The sequence below is a fragment of the Coturnix japonica genome, chromosome 1, assembly GCF_001577835.2.
Source record: "Coturnix japonica isolate 7356 chromosome 1, Coturnix japonica 2.1, whole genome shotgun sequence".
Classification (NCBI taxonomy): Eukaryota; Metazoa; Chordata; class Aves; order Galliformes; family Phasianidae; genus Coturnix; species Coturnix japonica.
Window position 1 is genome coordinate 98,227,868 of NC_029516.1, and position 20,939 is coordinate 98,248,806.

The 20,939-nt window shown below is 44.9% G+C and overlaps 1 protein-coding gene across 1 annotated transcript; it reads right to left on the reverse strand.

Moving 5' to 3' along the window:
* Nucleotides 1-721: 721 nt before the first annotated feature.
* Nucleotides 722-20,711, reverse strand: RIPK4 (receptor interacting serine/threonine kinase 4). The gene is made up of 8 exons (XM_015882936.2): nt 20,462-20,711; nt 14,511-14,802; nt 7,132-7,280; nt 6,333-6,382; nt 5,098-5,256; nt 4,043-4,149; nt 3,294-3,546; nt 722-2,525 (listed from the first exon to the last, which is right to left on the reverse strand). Exons 1-8 carry the CDS (start codon nt 20,641-20,643, stop codon nt 1,348-1,350), a joined length of 2,370 nt encoding a protein of 789 aa, XP_015738422.1. The 5' UTR covers nt 20,644-20,711; the 3' UTR covers nt 722-1,347.
* Between the last annotated feature and the right edge of the window lie 228 nt (nt 20,712-20,939).

Genomic DNA, 20,939 nt, shown 5'->3' on the forward strand with positions numbered 1-20,939 from the left:
CCAACAGGGAACAGTTTGCACCTACCTGCCCACATAAAGCCCTACACTACACAGAACTTAGCCAAGAGGGTTGCAAGCAGGTACAGAGAGGTACCCTATGTGTAGCCACAAACAGTCTCAAGCAGCAGCAATAACCAGCCCTTCAGTTTTTCTATTCATTCAGCCTCCACCTGCTGCCATCACCCATGAGAGGAGCAGCTTTGCTCTCAGGAAGGCTGAAGGCTTTGCATGAAGATGGGAAAAGAAAACCAACATGACAAAATACAGGGCAGATATGGAACACAATATTTTTATTAATAATGTGCCACATTCGGACCTTGACAAGAGTGAAATTAAAAGGTGTATTAAAACATACCCACTCTACACAATCTATTTTCTTCAGTAGAAAAAAAGCATACAACAGATAGAAATACTATATACACAGTATATCAATCTAGGCAACACACAGTTCATTCTCCCAGGACATGTACTGTGGCATGGCTGGTATGGCTCTCTAACATGTCCCTACAAACATCACTTTGCAAATAGATTTAATGGTGTTAGAATATACCATCCAGTTACAGTCCAGAATGATTTTATTGTTGTTGTTTGGCTTTTTAAGGGAAACCACTAAGAACACAGTTCAGCTCACTGATCTTAAAATGCATAGAAGATGGTACTGCATATGAAGACATCAGTGTTAAGCTTTTACTTCTGCTCATGTAGCTTTTGGATCCTTGTTAATGACAGTCTGCCTTATTCATCTTGATTACATGGAAAACTGTAATCAGTGTATCTCCATTAAACAGAATACCTTCTGAAAACGAAACTTAGCCAGGGTTTGTGATTAACAGTATCTTGAATAGCTCTTTCTTCATCTCTTGCATTCACTTCCAGCAGATCTGTGTTAGGTTTATTTTACTTTGGAGGCTTCAAGCCCAAAATATAGATCACTGCAATAAACCAGGGACCTAATCCATCCTTTTTCTGAGGAAAATCAGAATATTAGTCCTTAAATTAGTTTGTCAAAAAAAAAGCAAGGGGAACCCACAAGTTGCACCCTACTCTCACAACGTCTGTGTGGGAAGGGAATATCACTATACAGGTGGGGCAGGCACGCGCAGAGTGGATGATCCAGACCACAGTGTGGTGGGCTTCAGCTCTTAACCTTGCTTTTGGCTTTAGTCCATGTGCTCCCTCTCTCACACACTCAAACATGAGTAGCTCCTTGCTGGTTGCCCCTCAGTCCATCTGCTGACGCTGCTGGTGAGCAGGTCACTGCACGGCTGGACAAGGCTCTTGTAAATCAAGTTCCAGCAACCTTCTCACCACACCAGGCAGAAAGATAGCAAGTACCGTACCTTTTGATTAAGTCTTACTTAACAACACAGTAACTGAGCTATTGCTGCCCTGCTGAGTAAGCCGGAGCAGGGTCTGAAATGTGGGTCTCTGCAGATCAGTGAGTGCCCCATGCTTTAGAAGAACCTCAACTGTTTTTGTGTGCCCTCCTCTTGCAGCCAGATGAAGAGCTGTCAACCCCTCGTCGTCAAAAATATTGATGTTTCCTGAACTGACAAGTTCTTCTACTACTTCAGAGTGCCCATTTTCTGCAGCAAGATGCAACGCTGTCCTATTTAATGGGCCTCTGGCAAGAACATTGGCCCCTTCATCCATCAGCAACTTCGTTGTTGCTAAATGGCCGCTGCGAGATGCCAAGTGCAGAGCAGTACATCCTTCCGCTGTTGCTGCCTCAATGTCTGCACCATGTTTAAGAAGCAGCCTGGATGTGCTTGTGTGGCCAGTTTCAGCAGCTATGTGGAGAGCAGTCTGCGAGAGTGCATTCGGTACGTTGACATCTGACTCCAGGTCTATGAGAAGGCGAGCGACACGGTAGTGACCTCGCTGAGCAGCCAAGTGTAGCGAGGTCCTTCCATCCACGGTCTGCACATTTACATTTGCACCTGGCTGTTTGGCCAGAAGCTTCACGATGGGAAGATGACCTTGCCAGGCAGCATAGTGCAAAGGGACCCAGTCATCCTTTCCTTTGATGTTCACGTTAACGCCTCTTCTCAGCAGAATCCGCACAATATTCTCTTGGCCATACTGACAGGCTATGTGGATGGGGGCCCTGCCTTCAAAATCTACCTCGTTCAAGGATGCATTCTTATCAAGCAGCATTTTGGTGCTGAAATCATCCCCATTTTGGGCAGCAAAGTGAAGAGCAGTCCACTGATCCTCATCTTTGGCATTAACATTGATTTTCCTTGCCATGAGCAGCTCCACGATGCTTTTAATTTTCTTCTCAATGGCTATGTGAAGAGGGGTGGATCCTTTCTTGTTGGTGAGGTTTGGGTTAGCATTGTAAAGGAGAAGCCATTTGACACATTCTTCTTGACCAGCTTCAACAGCTAAGTGCAAAAGACTGCAGTTCCCATCTAAAACAATGTCAACGTCTTGAGGCTGGAGGATCTTCATCAGCTTGCTCGTGTCACCAGCTAAAATGGCTTCTGTTAGCTTCCTTTTCTGTATGTCCGTAGTACCTACATCTAGACGGAAAAAAACAACATCACAATGCTGATTCTTGCCAACCCTTACTCATCCCTGGCTAGCACAGCTGGTGGCTTCAGTAGTGTCTTCTGACTGCAAAAAAAAAAGCCTCCCTCTCCCACTGCTGTACCTGCAGGAGTTTCAGAGCCAGTTTACATCACATTTGGAACCCACACTTCCTCTTATTCTGTCTCCAGTGAAACTAAGAACAAACGAAGCTGCAAGTTTGTTTCCCTACAGTTATCATGCTTTGCCTACATGGAAAAGAGGTGCCTATTTTATGCAGTACATATTGAAAAGGGAGGGGATCTCCAGGGGGGTCTTTATTACAATGTTCCTGGGGCTGCTGAGAAAACTGCTGAAATCTTCTCAAAAGACAGGTGCTCACATTTGGGCTCAGTATTAACTGCAAAAGCTACAAGCTCCTGTACTGGCACTGGCTTTAGTCCCACTCTGACCAGGGCACTAGACAAGATGATCTCCTTTCTAATCAACATTTCCACAACCAATTCTGTAATTGTTTTGATGGGAATTCAGGTACCTTCTTTTCAAAAGCAAATTAAATGTATTATTACTCACTATATTGTGCTTGGGAATCTCTTTATTTTATTTTTTAATAGCTGCCACCAGCAAACAAATTTGCAGTTAGGACAACAGGACATACTACTCTTCACACAGTCACTCTCCAACCCATAAGCTCCCATGCACCAGTCCAAACAATCACAGAAACAGAAAAATCAACAATAAAAAAACATCCTGACCATTACCTGAACTCTCTCTTTCAAAGGAAAGGGAAAGGGAGCCTCTGGATGAAAAAGCTGAATCTACAGACGAAACTCCTGAAAGCCGCTTGTCACTGGCAGCAAGTTTGGATTCAGAAGAGCTGCGGCTGAGATCCTCAGGGCCCTCCATAGTCTGTGAAATCCCTGAATCCAGCTGGGACAACAATTCTGATAGACTGTAATCCTTAACTGATGCCAGAACAGGCTCCTTTTTCGGCTGAGATAATGCAGACATCCCCTTCAAGAGAAACACACAGAAGTATTTTAGAAAGGTCAGTAAGGAAAACTGAGTATGACCCTCTACAAGAAGCAGCCTAATTCTATTAGCTTGCAGGCAGCTTTAAGCACTGTACTTATCCAACAAAATCTGTCTGAAGAACCTGGTTGTTTGTTTATTTGATTGTTTTTAAGATCAGACATGCCCACGTGGTTCCAGTCCTTATTTTCAAACTTTCTTGCTGTCCCTCAGCAGTCTAAAGATAAACAGGAGCTCAGGTTTTGTGCAGGCATTTTCCTGAGCTTGCCCATACATCTGCTGTTGCTTCTGCAGTCCAGTCCTTCAACAAGACCCACTTCCACCAGGCAAGAAGGTGTTAAAAAGCAGCAAAGAGAAAGCTGTTTAGAAGTTAGTCACAGAGGAACCTGTTTCTGGCAAAATAAAAAAATAAACAAAAAAGAAAGAAAGAAATGGGGGGGAAAAGTGCATTTTAACATGGGACAGAAAGTCAAAATACCTCAGATTGCTGCTTTGGGGAACTCTTAGTGTCCAGGTCCTCAGCCACCATTTCCTTTGTTTCATCTTCTGGTTTTTCACAAAGTGTTTCTGTTACTGAAGTGATTTCTTTGAAGAAAGAAAGAGAGGTTTTACTGTTTGGTCACATGGTTGGTTGGTTTTGTCTGGTTTTTAAATAGGAGGCTTCTCCCCTGGTGTCCTACTGCTTTTCTGTGTCTTAATGGTTATGAGGTATTACAGAAGAAAGACTCCAGTTTTGACTATTCCACCAAGCAACTCATCAGAAGGTAGAAATGTGCAGCTATGCAGAGTGCATAGGACTGACTGAACAGTTTGCTTTCACATTCAGACAGGACTGGTGTTACATACGCAGGACTTTGAACTAGTCAACTGTTAGACTTATGTGATACCTCTTCCATCCATGGCCATACTTTGTTCAGGCAGAAAGAGGCGAGTGAATGAGGAGAAGAAACAAATCTCTGTCACTGATGCTAAATGAAGCCACTTGTAGATTCTATATGCTACATTCTGCTGCACATCTGAATTCATAACAGCTGCTTTGGGCAAGTTCAAACCTTTGGTCAGATTTGTCTTTTTTTTTTGGTCAACAGAAAACTGATAGTGCAAATTGTTCTGTAACAAGAAGTCAATTCTGTTCCTTGGCATACACTGGTATATCTCAAGAGCCAGGGTGTTCAACGCTTTGGTATGGTACAAAGCCCATCAACTCTAGTTTGGCATCTACACTAATACAGATGATTGGACGTGAACATAAACCACCTTCCCTTCAGGTACCAGCTAAATGGATCAGCTGGTTCAGTACAGATCTTATTCCCAATACGTTTACATAAAACTGTCATGGTCTGACTTGTCCCCAGATAATCTCTTCCGCAACCAGTGAATAAGTGGCCTATATCATTGTCTCTACTGTACAATGTGCTCTATTTACTCTGTCACAAAGCTTTGCAGCATTTACCTCAAGGATTAACAGAGTCCTGAGCAATAACGTGACTCATAGAAGAAGAAACAGGCAGCCAAGCTACGAGGAAATCTTACCTTGAAATGTTGGCCGTTCACCAGGATCATCTTGCCAACATTTCTGCATCAGTTTGATCAAGTTATTACATGAATGAGGTCTGGATTTGGAAACAGGAGGTAGCTCTGGGCGGTGGCCTTTAACTACTTTTACCATGATATGTAAAATGTTGTTTTCCTCTGTAAAGCAAAAGCACACAATTGAAGCTCTCAGCAAAAGGAAAGACTTCTCTTTTGTCTAAGAGTACTAATAGTGCATTAGGTAAAAACTTGTTTTTTCACACTTCTTTTTTTTAAAGATCTAGAGTACTTCATCAACGGGGGGGAAAAAAGAGAGAAATTGGTCTTACTCTTCCACAACACTTCTAGCAACACATTAACATCTGCTTCTCATGTATCAGTTAATCATCAGTGAGTGACTATGTGCTCTTTCCACTCACAAAAGAGGCAGAAATGGAGAATAAAATACAAAAACACCCCTCAGTTCCTTGCTACCTCTCTTAGGTTTTCTGTATCAGCTGTGTGAAAACTGAATCACAGTTTTTATATAAACCAAGTGCCTGAACTTTACATAAAGGTGAAGAAAAAGCACAGGGTAGTAATGTGGCTCTTGACTCTGAAGTCAGCCACTGGGTTCACAAGGAGAAAAATGAGTAGTAGACTGGAACCCGCTCAAACATGTTTGCTATACTTAGGCTAGTTGCATACAAAGGAAAATAGTCATAAAGAATAAATAACTGCCTGTAGATTGGTACATTTACTGTGGGGCAGAACAAAGCTTACTCTCACAGGCAGCTTTTTTATTTATTTATTTTTTTAATCTGTACCTGCGATCTACAAATAAACTCCAGAACCACTCTACAGAGAAGCTGTTTCTGAAAACAATAGGGTTGCCTGCCAGTTGGCTTTGCCCTGCACCTTCCTTGCTGGCCACGAACATCTGTTAGAAGTCTGAGTAGGCCACACACTGATCTGGATCAGCACAGCAAACTCCAAGAAAAGCAAAAAAGTGCAGATGAAGGCATCTCATAGCTACATAGGTTCTGCTTCTAGGATGTAGTACAAAGGAGGACTTGAAATTGTGCTTGGAATTTGAGATCTTAACATGTCTATTGCACAAGACTGTAGGAATTTGGAGGACATGCATTATACATATCACTTGTCTTGTGGGGCTGGTGGGGTGGGAGGCAAACATATCATTGAAAAGAAGGTAAAAAAAATCAATACATCAAACTTACACAATACATCAAACTTACCTGCAAAAGGCTTCTTCTGTGTAAGAACTCCCCAGATCACAATGGAAAAGCTACAAATACATACCAAAAATAGTTTTAGAAAAGCTTTAAAAAAAAAATAAGTTTAAAAGCCCACCGTTAAAAAGAAGTGTAATTTATTTTTGCTAAGTTCTCTTTCCTGAATAGCACACACAGAAAGATGCAGCCACAGACTACAACCTGAAAGTCTCATTTGTACAAGGAGGAACCTGAGGCAGTGAACACAGAGACTTTTTGGAGACTGCAGATTCCTTGTTAACATTTACCAATTACTCCATAAAAACACTGACAAGATCAGAGAGCAGCAAAGAATTGCTGGGGATGTCATTTAATACTAGCCTGCAACACAACTGTACAAAAATATATTTCATTTAGAACATGACATATCTTGTAATCTACAGCTATGACTTCCTCTTCCTAACAGCCTTACTGCGAAAGAAGAACCAAAGACCTAGTGATGAAATCTACTGAAGATAGCTAAGAATTGCATCATAGACTAGAAAAGTGGGTCAGGATGTACCTTTAATGGGGGAAAATAAGGTGGGCAGCATAGCTCCCATGTCAGTTGCTGATAAATAAACATTACTTGGAACAATTGATTTCCATAAGACCGGGATCAGCTGCAGTTTGTTAAAAGCCTTCTACCTTGTAAGGACTTTGCATAAAGCAAACCAAACATGAGCCTTTGCAAGATGAGGCTCAAACTAGAGGTAAGGTTCTCATGCTCAGTTTTTTGGGTCATTTATTCAAGCTCTTTTAGGTATTTTCACAGTTAACTGACCTGTACACATCATGTTTGGTGTCAAAACACCTGTTCTTCTCCTTGATGCGCTCCGGAGGAAGGTATGCAATTGTGCCACACAAGCCGTCCATACTGAGGTCATGGGAATGTGACAAGCCATTGCACTTCGCAAGTCCAAAGTCAGAAATCTGCAAAGATGGAGGAGAGAGAAGCGTGAATGTTACCATCAGACTTCAGAGGAGTTTACAAAACCTCTTCTGTAAAAAAGAGAAAGATGTAACACAGTGACTCAAAAAAACAACATAGCGAGCTACCATTCAGAAATGCCAAGCTAAGAAAGCAATGCTGGAAGCATTACGCTGTAGTAGGCTTTTCTTTAAGGTGAAGCTAAACAAAATAAAATAAAAGCAAGCAGCATTTTGCAAGCAGCAGCATGTTAACCCACTACATGGCAAACACAACCCTCAGACAATTTAGCGCAATTTAAAACCAGTCAAAAAGTAGCTAGCGCAAACTACAGGTTAACACAATTACTGCTCTCACCCATCCCCTTTCCCTCCTAACAGCACGCTGCCATTTATGTTGAAGCCTTCTCAACACCTGTTTTCAGACCATGGGCCCAACCAGTGCAAGAGAATTTCTCTTCCAGATATTACAGTTGCACTGACCATGCCAACAAAGACTGAGCTCAGCACCAGAGGCACAAAAGGCTTAAAAAACACACACTAAACCCACACAGGGAATTCTTTTTGGCAACGAGCAGATATGGCAAGTCAGTGCAGTGACGCAGTGAAGGCAGCTGAAATGAACTAAACAAGTGACAGCAAGTTTAGAAAAAGGAAAACACACCTCCACTTTAATTTGAAGTGTCAAACAAATATGCATTCATTTGCTCTCAAAGGCATACCAATCATCGAGCAAACAGATAGGCAAGGAATTTTCCTTTGTCTTAATTATTTCCCACCGGTCAAAAATGTCTATTATGCTAAGTGGAAATTTCAAGACAAGTCGAGCCTTTTTGGGCCACTCAGCTTCTGTCTATGTGTTAGATAAGATTTCTCCTTCACATAACTCCCCTCCACCCCAAAATGGACTTAAACATTCTTTTTATCTCAAAAATACTCCAGTTTTTCAGTGACTCACTCCCTCGACACCCTTTTGATCTTCACAGCTGCTCCTTTGAGAAAGTTCTCCCTCAAAACAAAAGGCATAATTAAAAAAAAAAGAAATATATATATATATATATATATAAAAAATATATATAGGCTCCAGCTTGACACTTTCAGAAGCTTCTTTCTAAAGATACCACAGGGCCAGTTGTAACATGCACCCGCTATTGGAAAGGGAGAGAAGCTCAGCCTGCTCCACTCTGCTGGAGGACGGTCAGGGTACACGCTGCTGTTGCTCACCACATGGTAGGAATCTTCTAGCATGAAACAAACCAGCCCAAACTGCTTCAGAAGGAACTTCTCCCAGGAAGAAAGAGCTCAGGAGAGATGTTGTGTAGACAGCTTGTGCCTTAGCACACAGGGATACAGAATCATAGGATTGCGTGAGTCGGACACCCAGAAGGCCATCTAGTCCAACTCCCTTGCAATGGATAGGGACACCTACAGCTACATCAGGTTGCTCAAAGCCCCATCCAGCCTGACCATGAATGTCCCCAGGAATGGGGCATCCACCACCTCTCTGGGCAACCTGTTCCTACCTCTATCTTAAATCTGTATCAGAGCATGGGAATGACTTGAAAAAAAGAAAGAAACGTGAAGTCATCTGTAAGAGTAGTTTCCCCTGCCAAGTTCTGAAATATAAGAAAGCAGGGAGTAGTCAAAAAACCTGTATTTGCAAGCCAGCTACCCTGGGAAGAGCCGCACTGATGGCCCCCATTGAATGCTACAGGAGTTTGGGGTGCTCAGTTCTCCACACAGAAAAAAAGCACAATGCCAACATCACACAAATCCTTGGTGTCAGGTTAGTAAACTCTCTAGCTCATGCAAGCCTGAACAGATCTGACTTGGCAGGGCCCTGCTATCCTTTGATTAACATGAAGCAAAGAGCTGAATACACCTCAAGAAATCCATATGGCATGCAGGCATAATTAAAGTAATACATCTTCCTCTTTGTCTAAACAATACCAGGTTTCCTACTGTGTAAGTTAAGAAAAAAAGATGCAGTGCAGACAGTGTAGTGACAGAGCTGTGTTAGGCAAGAACAATAGCTACTTTGTGTGCATCTAAAGCTAAGATGTGAGGTTTGTGCTCTAAGAGGTCTCGCCCCAAGCCTACAAACCAAGAAACAGCTAACACACGGAGCATACAGCCTTGTGAACCTGCCCCTAGCTACTGTGACAGATTAGGCTGCGTACCAAAGCAAAGGAAATTCATCCACTGAGGAGAGCTGCCATCAGACTGAATGCTGCAGAAAGCACTGGACGTGAACGTGTGTTATCTGCCAGGCTGCAACAAAAGAGCGAGATCCCGCAGACAGCTTCTGTGGCTTCCATTAGTTCCTTCAGGATAACTTTTCCACAAAGCACAGGGTATTTAGTCAGGCAGTTTTTTTTAACATCAGTGGGAACTGTGCAGTGGGTGGAAGATGCAGCCGTTTAACTTATCTCTCCTGCCTTTAAGTTGCCCATCACGTGCCTCATTCACTAGGCACCTTGCTGGCAAAGTTCCTGTGCTTTCCATTGAGTCCCTGCTACCCATAAACCTGTGCCCACCCCAACAGCTGCCCCGTGCCACCACCAGGCACTTAGTCCTCACTCTGGATGGATCCCATCACGCTTCAAAAGCGCACATAATAGCAGCATGGTTTAGAGGAGACACGGAGGCGACAGCCTGCTTCATGCAAAACAGGTGGTGAAGAGGTAGGAAGAGAAGAGAAAGAACAGCAGCCAAACCCCACAGAGGCAGCGGGATCGTTCATGTTCAGACAGCTCACCCGCTCCCTGCCTCTCAAAGGCCTGTGTGAGAAGAAACACGTGAGCAGTCACTGGGGAGGGGAGCTGCCCGTGCTTCCCTGCCCGCAGCCCAGCAACATCACCCTACTGCCAGATCCCAGATCCAAAGGGCATTTTACACAAAACCTTTCTTTTTTCAGATTGTTTTAAGTTGAGGCTGCTGTACACGCAGACTTTATCTGTTTCCGCCTTTGTGAGGATGTTTCATAGAATCATTAAGGTTAGAAAAGACCACTAGGATCACCCTGCCCAACCATCGGCCTATCCCCACCATGCCCACCAACCACATCCCTCAGTACCACTCATTTCCATTCTAGTCTGTGAAAAACACTCACTCACAAGGGTTCAGATGCTTGAGTTGGTCAAATTATTTTACGGAGCTTTTACAGAAACTAAAATCTCTCCCATCCCATTCAGCTACAGGAGTTACTAGAGCTATTTCCGAGCAGTGCCAGTGTTTACCACACAGAAATAAAAGTAGTGATTGGAAACTGCCTGCTTCTGATAGCCCACTCTGAAGCGCACATGCGGCTCCGCATGTCATCTTTCTGCAAATAAGACTCAAGCATCCACCACAACAGATGCAGGTCAGAGTTCACACAAAGGTTTTCTTCATCAAATACGTAACATAACGCGGTCAGATTAATTTTTAATCTCTGTTGACATATCCATTATTTGTCCCTGGTCACACTCTCCTGCACACTTGGCTATTGAGAATGCCATCACATCTGTCCTTCTAACAGGAAGCTTTAAAAACTATCTCCTCATAAGTCTGTTTGTTTTATCAGAGATGTTCACAGTTCTTTCTTCAGAAGAGCAAAAACCAGAAACCATGGTGAAACATCTGTTCTAATCCATCACAAATGTGTATAACCATAGCAGGAGTGGTCTTGGTACCTCCTCTGTGTCACTACTAGAGAACTGATCAAGGTGAAAATCAGCTCGTTTCGCTGGGATCAAAGTGCCAGGTAACAGCCCTGTCTAAAAACCTTCATCTGGAGGGGTGGGAAACTAAGGAGAGACTCAGAACATAACAAGGCCTCTTCTCATTTCTAATAACAGGAGAGAACCTGTAGCTAATAAAATGGCTGTTAACTACATCAACTACTACATAATAAAAGAGAGAATCTCTCTTTACCAGCCTGGCCTCCAGGTGTTACCTCTTCCTATAGTACATTAAGAAGCTTTATCATCAATTTTCTACCTGACTAAGCTTCTTCTCACTTCAAACTCTATAAATTTTGCAGCCCTTCCCTTCAGTTGAAGGTAACTAACAGGACGCCTGTGTAGACTGGGAGCACAGCTGCAAAGTTTGCACTAGCTTAAGCTGGACCAGTGGTGGGGTGAAAGTCACCGCAGCGAGCTTGAGCAGCACACAGCTGAGACAGCTCATCCCCACTCAAGTTCTTTAAAAGAAAACCTGAAAGATGAAAAATAACTGGTGGGATTTGCTTGTGTATGTATCTACACAGAGAGACGATATACATACACAGAACAAATACAACTACATATATACACACACCTATAATACATACACAAATGCACTTACACACATATACGTGAGCTGCAAAAGCCAGACTGGCTGATAAAAGAAACTAGGACTTACAAATAACGTTTCTACCCAGAAGTATTAAGTTGTAGGCTGACTTCATTTTAAAAACCTGAATGAAAAGTAGCTCGATAAGGAACCTGGAAAGTACTAACAGAATGCACAGGCATGGTAGCTGGCAATAAGTCAGACAGAGAGATTCCTGCATGTGGGGGGTGTATTCCTCTGCAGATGGCCCTAGAGAAAGATCCCACTGGAACAGCGCCTGATGCTTCATCTCTTCTCCAGCTCCTTGCTGGATTGCCAGAAACCAAGGAGCTCGGAGGAGGGATCCTGAGTTTGTTCAACGGATGGAAGGGCAGAAGAACCAATTTGCTAGGTGTGGTCCAGGTGAGCCAACTACCAACTACCTAATACCAACTAGGTATTAAGAAGTCCGTAAGCATTTGAAGGCTGCATCTACGAAACACCAGAGAAAGGAGCAAGGCAGCTCTCACCGACATTGACAGAAGCAACAGCTCAAAATTAAGGAAAAAAAAAAAATTGCAGATGGTTGCTAGCAAAGCTTGCTAAAGGTATGCAATAATCTTTCCCAAGGAACAGCCCAGAACAACAGGACATGGAGGGGAAGGGAGCTCCCACCTCAGACTTTTCAGGGCAGGAGGCACTCTACAAATGACAGCAAAGCCTTATTCCAAGTTATACATATTACATACACACATCTAGGATAAACAAGGAATCCCCCAACGTGAGAAAACTAATAAATACACGGCTATCTATGTCTTGGCTCAGGCTAATCTTTCCTCTTAATTATCCTCCCAATAACCAAATTCAGCACACACACTTATGTAACAGACAGGAGACAGCTTTAAGATATGGAGGCACCCACTTGATGATAAGTTCTGTGCAACACTGCTGCATTAGTCATCATCCTCTCTTGGGGTTTTTACAGTAAGTGTTGTGCTCGTAAAAGAAGAAGGGTGTGTTTCCATTGAACTAGCAATATGGCTTTTCTAATGTGCTCCACTGCAAGACTGTTTCCTGGCTCAAGGGCAAACAGCTTATAAAAATCCTCCCTACCTCCAAACTCTTCTTTTGCAGTCTGCAACATCTCTTCACTCACTTTAGGATCCTATTAGGGACAGGTCACCCACTAAATTAACACCAACATTTTAAAAGTAAAAGCATTTCAATCATCACCTTCATTAGCCTTCCAGCAAGAAAATGCACATTAAATGAAGCTGCAGGGTCTGAAATTTAATTACAAGTTTCACATAATACAAAAAGAAGGTTTGGGGCCACGTTTTTAAAGCAAAGGCTCCTCACAGAATATGTACATCTCTTATTTTGCATGTAGGTTTATATGCCTGCTTTGCTGCTTGGAAGACTTTTCAAGATGGCTACAGACCTGAAAGACTTCTGGCTGAAAAAGGCTGGGATTAGACCATTCTCTTCTGAGCTTAATAGAAAAGGTTTGAAGAATGTGCTCTATATATGAAACACAAAGAAATAACAGCTCAGAGAAGTCAACGCTGACCTCAGCTGAAAAAAACTTTGATGCATTTTTTACTTTGCCCCCTTGAATTACATCACCTTGAAGATACAGCTTATACAGCAGGCAGAACACTAGGGAGCATTTCAACCTCCTGAAATGGTGAGAAAAATAAACCCTTCATATCTTGGCTCGTGGATGAGTCAAGAATTAGGAATGTAAAAGTTATGCAAGCAAGCATAAACTGTAGATAAATAAATACTTAGCAAAGGCTACTGAGAATGTGTGAGAATATAATTGGAACAGCTCAGATCCCGATGTTCTGACCATAATACCAGGGACTGCCTGCAATTGCCTTGTAGCTCAGACAGAAGATTGTCCTAAGAAGTAAACCATTACATGGCCAAGAAAAAAAGCTGAGAAAGCACCAGGTCTGATTCCGTCAGGCTTCTTATGGCTCCAGCCCCCTCAAGACATCAGGAAAGGTGTTTTTATTTACTGAACACTTCATCTTTAGAGCAGTAAAGCAGGATCACAGCCATTTGCCCACTTTGAGGAGGACAGAAAAGCAGACAGAAGATAGATGACAGCACTGGAAGATCTATGACTACACGTGCTGAACTACATCAGCCAGGGTTAGAGTTGGGCAACTGATTTGAAAATAAATAAATAAAATCTTAGAAAAAGATACATTTTTAGTCTCTTTCTTCTCCAAAAGAAATCATCAAAAAGCAGACACAATCTCTCCAATCCAGCTGTCAAAACAGAACCTTCAACAGAGAAGGCCAACAAATTTGCCTTTCTGGAAAAGGATACTGAGAAGAATTCTGTTCTGATACGGCCACAACAGTTTCCCTGAGTGACCCCTTGTTAAGCATAAGCACTCATGACAGAGCTAATTTTCCGTTGTAAAAGCTCTGAACAAAAGGAAGGAGAAAATGAGCTGCTGCCAGGAAGGCTCTGCTTCTCTGGACTCCCACTGTAAATAAGATTTGGGTATTAAGCAGAGTGTACACAGCCCAGGCCTAAACAAAACAAGGTTGTCAGTAGGAGATGTGGTGCAAGCATAGATGATTTTGATATTCACACTGCTTTGCTGTCCCCATTTTCACCTGCCTTATGACCCTGCTATAGGGAAATCTATAACAGAACCCATTACATTTGCAAAAACAAAATTCACTACACTAGCACTCAACTAAAATTTTAGGAGAGCTCACGCAGACTCCCCAACTCTACCTCCATTTATATACCAAAATGGTACATAAATCAGTAGGCAAGTTTAGGGACTGGAACAGTTAGGTATTTTTGTAACTCAGAAAGAGTGCTTCTGGATTTCTTCCAGACCTTTGGGTTTGGAAAAAGCCATGCAAGAATACACAAAAGTAAGCTTTGGGCTCAGAGCACCCAAGGCATACCTTGACATGGTAGTGGGCATCAAGCAGGATGTTGGCAGGCTTGAGGTCCAGATGTAGCAGTGGAGGGGACATACAGTGCAGGAAGTTCATGCCCACGGCTGTCTCATGGATGATTCGGAAGCGCAGTTCCCACGGCAGAGGTTCGGAAGCCAGGAGCTTTTCCAGAGATCCCGTCTCCATGTATTCCATCACCAAGCCAACCGGCTCTTTACAGATGCCATAAACAGGAAGGATGTAGCGAAATTTTGCCATTTCCATCTTCCTGGCTTCTTCCAATAACTCCATACGCTCCCTAGGTAGGAGAGAATATAAGGTGAAAGATGGACTAGCTACTTCCATCCCCAAAACAAAACACTTGAAACTGAAATACACGTTTCGTGTCATCGCCTGGCTGAATCACTACATGCCTCCAGCCTATATACCCTAGGAATACTTCACATTTACTTACTTGACAGTTCAAGGTTGCTGAACCACATGCAAGCTTGCACACTTGAGCAGCACAGGTCCCCGTAGCGCAAAGCCCACCTCACTATTGCAACATGTACACGATGTAGTTAAGAACAAGGATGATATACGTAATGCTCAGATTCACCAGTGCCGTAACTCCCTGGGCTGCAGTCACTAGACTTTTGTGAGGCTGTGATCAGAAGTGAGCATGGACAGCAGACATCACTGCTTCAGCACTTGCCTCACCACAGCCGATTCTGGCCTTCATTAGGTAACAGGGATGGCACAAGTAACGAGCACCTATGGGTTAATTGCAGGTGGCAGCTGGCCTGACCCCACAGCATTAGTCAGGCTAAGGCACGGCATCCCAGGTCAGGACCCTTAATTGTCACGGCCTTCCGTAGAGCTGTAACACCCCAACATTGTCTGTCTGCAGCCTAAGTCAAAACGCAAAGCACCCACGAAGGGGAGCTCCATGTGACAAGGCAGTCAGAAGTCACGATACTGTAACTGTAGGGGCCATCGTGTGACACACAGCTTGTGCCCTGGGGCTCCACATGAAGGCCTACCATGATGGTAGCCCCAAGGGCAGAGGTGAGAAGGCCCTTCTCTGCCCAGCATGGTACACCTGAGTTGGCATTAGCTCTGCCTTACAGGTAACAGCTGAGGAAACTGGGGTGTTCATTCTGGAGGAGGCCCAGGGGAGACCTTATTGCTCTCTACAACCACCTGAAAGGAGATCAAGGCAAGGTGGGGGTTGGCCTCATTGCCCAGGCAACAGCAATAGGACAAAGGTAACGGCTTTAAGTTGTATCAGGGGAGGTTCAAGTTGGATATCAGGAGAAGCTTCTCCAAAAGAGTGGTGAGGTATTGGAACAGGCTGCCCAGGGAGGTGTGGAGTTACCGTCTCTGCAAGTGTTTAAGGAAGGGGTCGATGTGGTACTTAGGGACACAGTTTAGAGGGCAACATTGGTGGTAGGTGAATTATTGGATTAGACAAAACTTAAGACATCTTTTCCAACCTTAATGATTCTATGATCTCCTAGTAGAAACCTTGATCAGCTGCAGCACTCTGCAGTGATCAGATATGCTGAACAATTCTCCTCAGGAGTGGCTCTAACCTAGCAATAAGCTGCAGACTATTTCAGAGGCAAGATCAGGCTGAAAAATGAGTAAAGATGGAAGCCCATAATACTGGAAGGATAAAAAGATAAGAGAAATCTTTCTTCTCTCTTAACCATGTCGACTCCTGCTGCTCCCTACAGCGGCTTTCTTGTGAAATAATTGCCTTTGTAGACAAGTACCCAGTTTGCTCTTCTGGCACGCTGGAAGGGAGTGCCTCTGAATAACACAACCAACTCCTTGCCCCCAAGCCACATGCATAGCCAGCATAATTCATCAGGCTTCAGCAAGGTGAGCTGAGCGCTGGAGTCGGAGATGTAAAACACCCGTCTGAGCCCTCCGAGGCAGAGCAGGAATCCAGCCATAGCTGAAATGGAAGAGGAGCTGCTGGGCCCAGGGACAAGGGGGTTCCCTAGCTAAGGAAGCATTGCCAAAATCAGAGATCAGCTGCTAGAAACCAGGCATCTTCCCCAGCGGAGAGGGAGCTTCCACTTAGAACAAAACAGAAACCTCCTTTTCTGTTTCAACCAGGCTCAGTTAATTAGTCAGGTTATTTACCCAACTAACAGACAAGTATCCTAAATTTGATTTGCTCATTTAAATAAAAATCCAACACAATTGCCATCTTCAGGCTCTTCCCACATAAAGTCCATTTCAAAATGAAACAGATGGTGATGTGGCGCAGCCATTACAGCGTAGGTAGTCTAATTTTCAAACACAGCTCCTTCACCTTCAGAAAACAGGAAAGAAAAAGTGGCAGAAGAAATAGCCAGACTACAACTTAATCATTAGTGAAGCATGGAGTGCAGCTGCATTAATCCATTTAACACATACATCTCTTCAGGCAGGCAAGGCCACCTCCATCAGGATGAGATGAAAGGTCTCCACTTCTGCTTCCCACTTGGCTCAAGGATCTGCTAGCACTCAGCACTCAGACAATCTGCCTATCACTTCAGTACACAAGTGCTAACGCTACAAGGATGCTGCAGGTATCACTGTAGTTCAGTTTTAACAGATCAAAGCATGATTTTTATGCTGTCCTGTTACCCCTAATGCCTAGAAATTACCCTGCACTGCCAACAAGAGACAAACACCTCCCCCTCCAAAGAGGAAGGAATGATCCTTATGAGGCTTCTAAGTCAAGAGGCATGGGATTAGCCTCTGTTACACTTTCTTACTTCATGAAGAGTCAGAATTATCTTCTCCAACCACTTTCACTCCATTCCCTTTCCCCCTTCCAAATATTCAAACATTATAGCAATTATAAAGATTTGCATCCAGGACAGCTCAGCTCCCATAGATCTAGGGCTACCTATGCTTTCCCACAACAAAACATCAGGGGAGAAGGGCATGCACAGCAAGAGATCTAACTCCAGATTCACTGGCAAGTGACACCTGTCACAGAAGACAAAGACAGATCAGCCATTTTCAGAACAATCAGAAGTACTGGGTAAATCACTCTACAGGACCTCTAGCATCCCTGCAGGCAGACAGAGCTGCTGTTGTTGCGTGCCTGGTTCTCCAGAAGGGACAAGGGAATTGCTCCTGCGGCAACTTTCACCACAGAAATGATGACTGTGCCCACACTTGTACGTACCTGATCTTTATACTCTAAAGATAACATTCTGTGTGTAAAGACACAGCTCGCAGCTCATGAGGCAGCATTTCCCACACTGCTCTCCAGTTGGGAGCACAGATTACCTCCACAAGCTGCTGGCAGCGAACACTGGGTCCACAACAACATTACACTGCTGAATTTTTCATGTGCACTTTCACCTGCATCAAGGCAGATATTTAAGAGTGTGTTATGACCTCTGCTGTGCCATCTACTGCTTTAATGACCTTCACACTACTGATCCTCAGAGAGGAACATGAATAAAAGAAGAAAAAACACTGGATGTTTAGAGCAGAATTTGCTTTGGGCCAGAAATAAGGCAGAAAATCCCTTTTTTCAGGTTAAATGGCTCTCAGACTTGTTGACAGATCTCTGCTGCACAGCCCTGGTGTGACAGGATTATAGGCAAACCAGCACAGTTGCGCTCAACCTGCCTCTAAAAGGGAGCGAGGTGAGTATGAAGTTCTACCTACACATCTGCAGATCACCTGAATACATTCAGCCACCTCTGTCACCTGCCTAAAGAGATACAGCATTCGCTAATGGTAACACATTCCTACAGCCCATTCCTAAGTTCTACTCAGTTTCCAAACCCAGATTGATTTTGTTCATTTTTCCCAGGCACAAAGGCACACCTTTCCACCCCCGCACCCAGCAGGCACCCTCACAGACAGCACATTTAGCCAGGAGTCTGCCCTGGAAACCGTTACATCATTCACACTCCTTACAGTCCATACGGTCACATCCAGCTCTACGAAACCCACACTGATTTCCAGGCTGTTCCCTCAGAGCTTGTCACCTTTTCTCCACACCAGACCTCTGTTCTGGCTAATGGAGGTATGGAAAAGACTTGGCTTTCTGCCTCCTGGGCCTGGGGACAGCCCCCTCCTCTCTATTCTTTAGCCTTAGGCTGACCCGACCCATCCTGAGAGCACCTGGATCTGCATGTGAGAATTCCAGGTCAGGGGAGGGAAAGTGGGAGCGAGTATAGCCTAAGAAATGGGATTTGGCTAGACAGATTTGGCTTCTTTAAATCCAAGAAGGCTTGGATTTAAAAGTAAAAACATTTCTGGCTGTACACTCAATTTTTTTTCTGCTTGAGGCCACTTCACTCTATGGTGAGATAATTGCCAGGGGAATTACTCCAAATCTCTCACTGTCTGCACAAACACTGCAGGAGACGCTACAGAGCACTACCAACACCAAACCAGTACCAACGGTGTTTTAATGTGGTCCCAAACAAATAAAGAAAAGCCCCTGCACAATTCAGTTAATGTTTCCAATACCTCTGGTAGCTCTAACTCTGCCGCTTCACACACTTCCAAGACACGGTTCCTCAAGTTAATCTCCTGGATTAACAGTTCAATTATATGGGCTTGTTTCAACTAGCTCCAAAACCTGTGAACTACATGCGGAGTGCTTTATTGCGTCTGTGCCCCCCTGCTATTTGAATACACAATTTGCAGAAACAGCATTTTCAAAGGCCAAAGCCCCCCCACCCCCCAAAAAAAAGAAACAAACAAACCCATCTAATTAATGCTGTCCTGAAGCACCTAAAACAAATTCTGCAGCAAAACAAATACGCTCCTGTTTTTTCCTGGGTTGTCAAAATGAACCACGTGCTGCAGGAGCCCCCTGCTCTCAGGTGTTCCAAAAGTCTTAAGCTGTTTTAATTCGCTGCACCTCAAGTTCGTGTGATTTCCCTCATACTTGCAGACCTTGCAACCGCTAAGAGAAGTAGCTCTACACTGCACGCTGAGTACTGCTAAGGGAGACCTGGACCTGCTGGAGCACGTCCAGAGGAGGGCCACAAAAATGATCCAAGGGATGGAACACCTCTCCTATGAGAACAGGCTGAGAGAGCTGGGGCTGTTCACTGTGGAGAAGAGAATGCTCCAGGGAGAGATGAGAGCAGCCTTTCTGTATCTACAGAGGGGATATAAGAAGGAAGGGGACAGACTCCTTAGCAGGGTCTGCTGTGACAGGACAAGGGAAAATGGTTTCAAACTGAAGGGGCAGATTTAGAGTGGGTATGAGGAAGAAGTTTTTCACAACAAGGCACTGGCTCAGGTTGCCCAGAGAGGTGCTGGGTGCTCCATCCCTGGGGACACTCAAGGTCAGGCTGAACAGGGCTCTGAGCGACCTGATATAGCTGTAGGTGTCCCTATTCACTGCAGGGGAGCTGGACTGGGTGGCCTTTAAGGGTCCCTCCCAACGACTTTAAGACTCTACCACTGAGATTTGGGGGCATCGCTCAACACTAATCGCCCACATTACAGTAGGTGGCAGCACGGTTCACCTCACACCGTAAAAAACAAACAAACAAACAAACAAAAAATGAAAACCTGAGTACATTTCGAAAATGTTCTGTAAATACAAAGCACAGAAAACATTCCAACTCATTTTTAAGGTGGTGGCGGTGGCCCTGCCGTGTGACAGAGCTCCGGGAAGCACTTAGAGCTCAGCTGCCCCGCGCCTGGACACTCTGAGCTACATCGCCTGCTCTGTCCGTCAAAAATAAGGTAACACCGGCGGGGCAAATAGCAGCGCAGCCTCACAAGCCTTTGAGCTGATGTTCAGCTCTATTACCTCCATTGGCAAGCCCAGGGTAGGCTTAAGAAATAATAATAATAATAAAACACGAAGGGTCCCTGCGCTCTCCATGCCCGGTGCAGACAGCCGTCCCGCCCCGTCCCCACGTCGCCTACAGAGGCACTGCCGCCTCGCCCCCACCCGAGCCGAGCCGAGCCGAGCCGAGCCGCCTTACTTCTCGTCCACGTGCAGGCTGGGCGAGCACTTGATGGCGAGCCATGTCTTCCAGTGGAGGTGGCGCACCTTGTACACCTGCCCGAAGCCCCCCGAGCCGATCTTCTCCCAGCTGCCGAACTCGCTCTCCTCGAATGTCTTCAGCAGCCCCATGGCCCACGGGGAGCCGCTGTCCCGCGCCATGCCGCCCCTCGGCCGCCGCCCGGCTCCGAGCTCAGCCGCGCCGCCACCGCCGCCGCCTCCCGCCGGCCCAGGTGAGTCAGGCGCGCCCCGGGGGGCCGGGCCCGGCCCAGGAAATGACGGCGGCCCGACCCTGCCGCCATGGAGCTGGCACAGGGCGGCGCTGTGGGGGAGTTCAAGCCGTCGGGTTGTGGGCCGAGCCGTCCCTCTACTCGCTCCTGTGAGAAGGCGACCTGCCTCAGCGGGCGGGAGCTGCCAGAGGTCGTAGAATCGCAGAATGTCCCGTAATGGAAGTGACC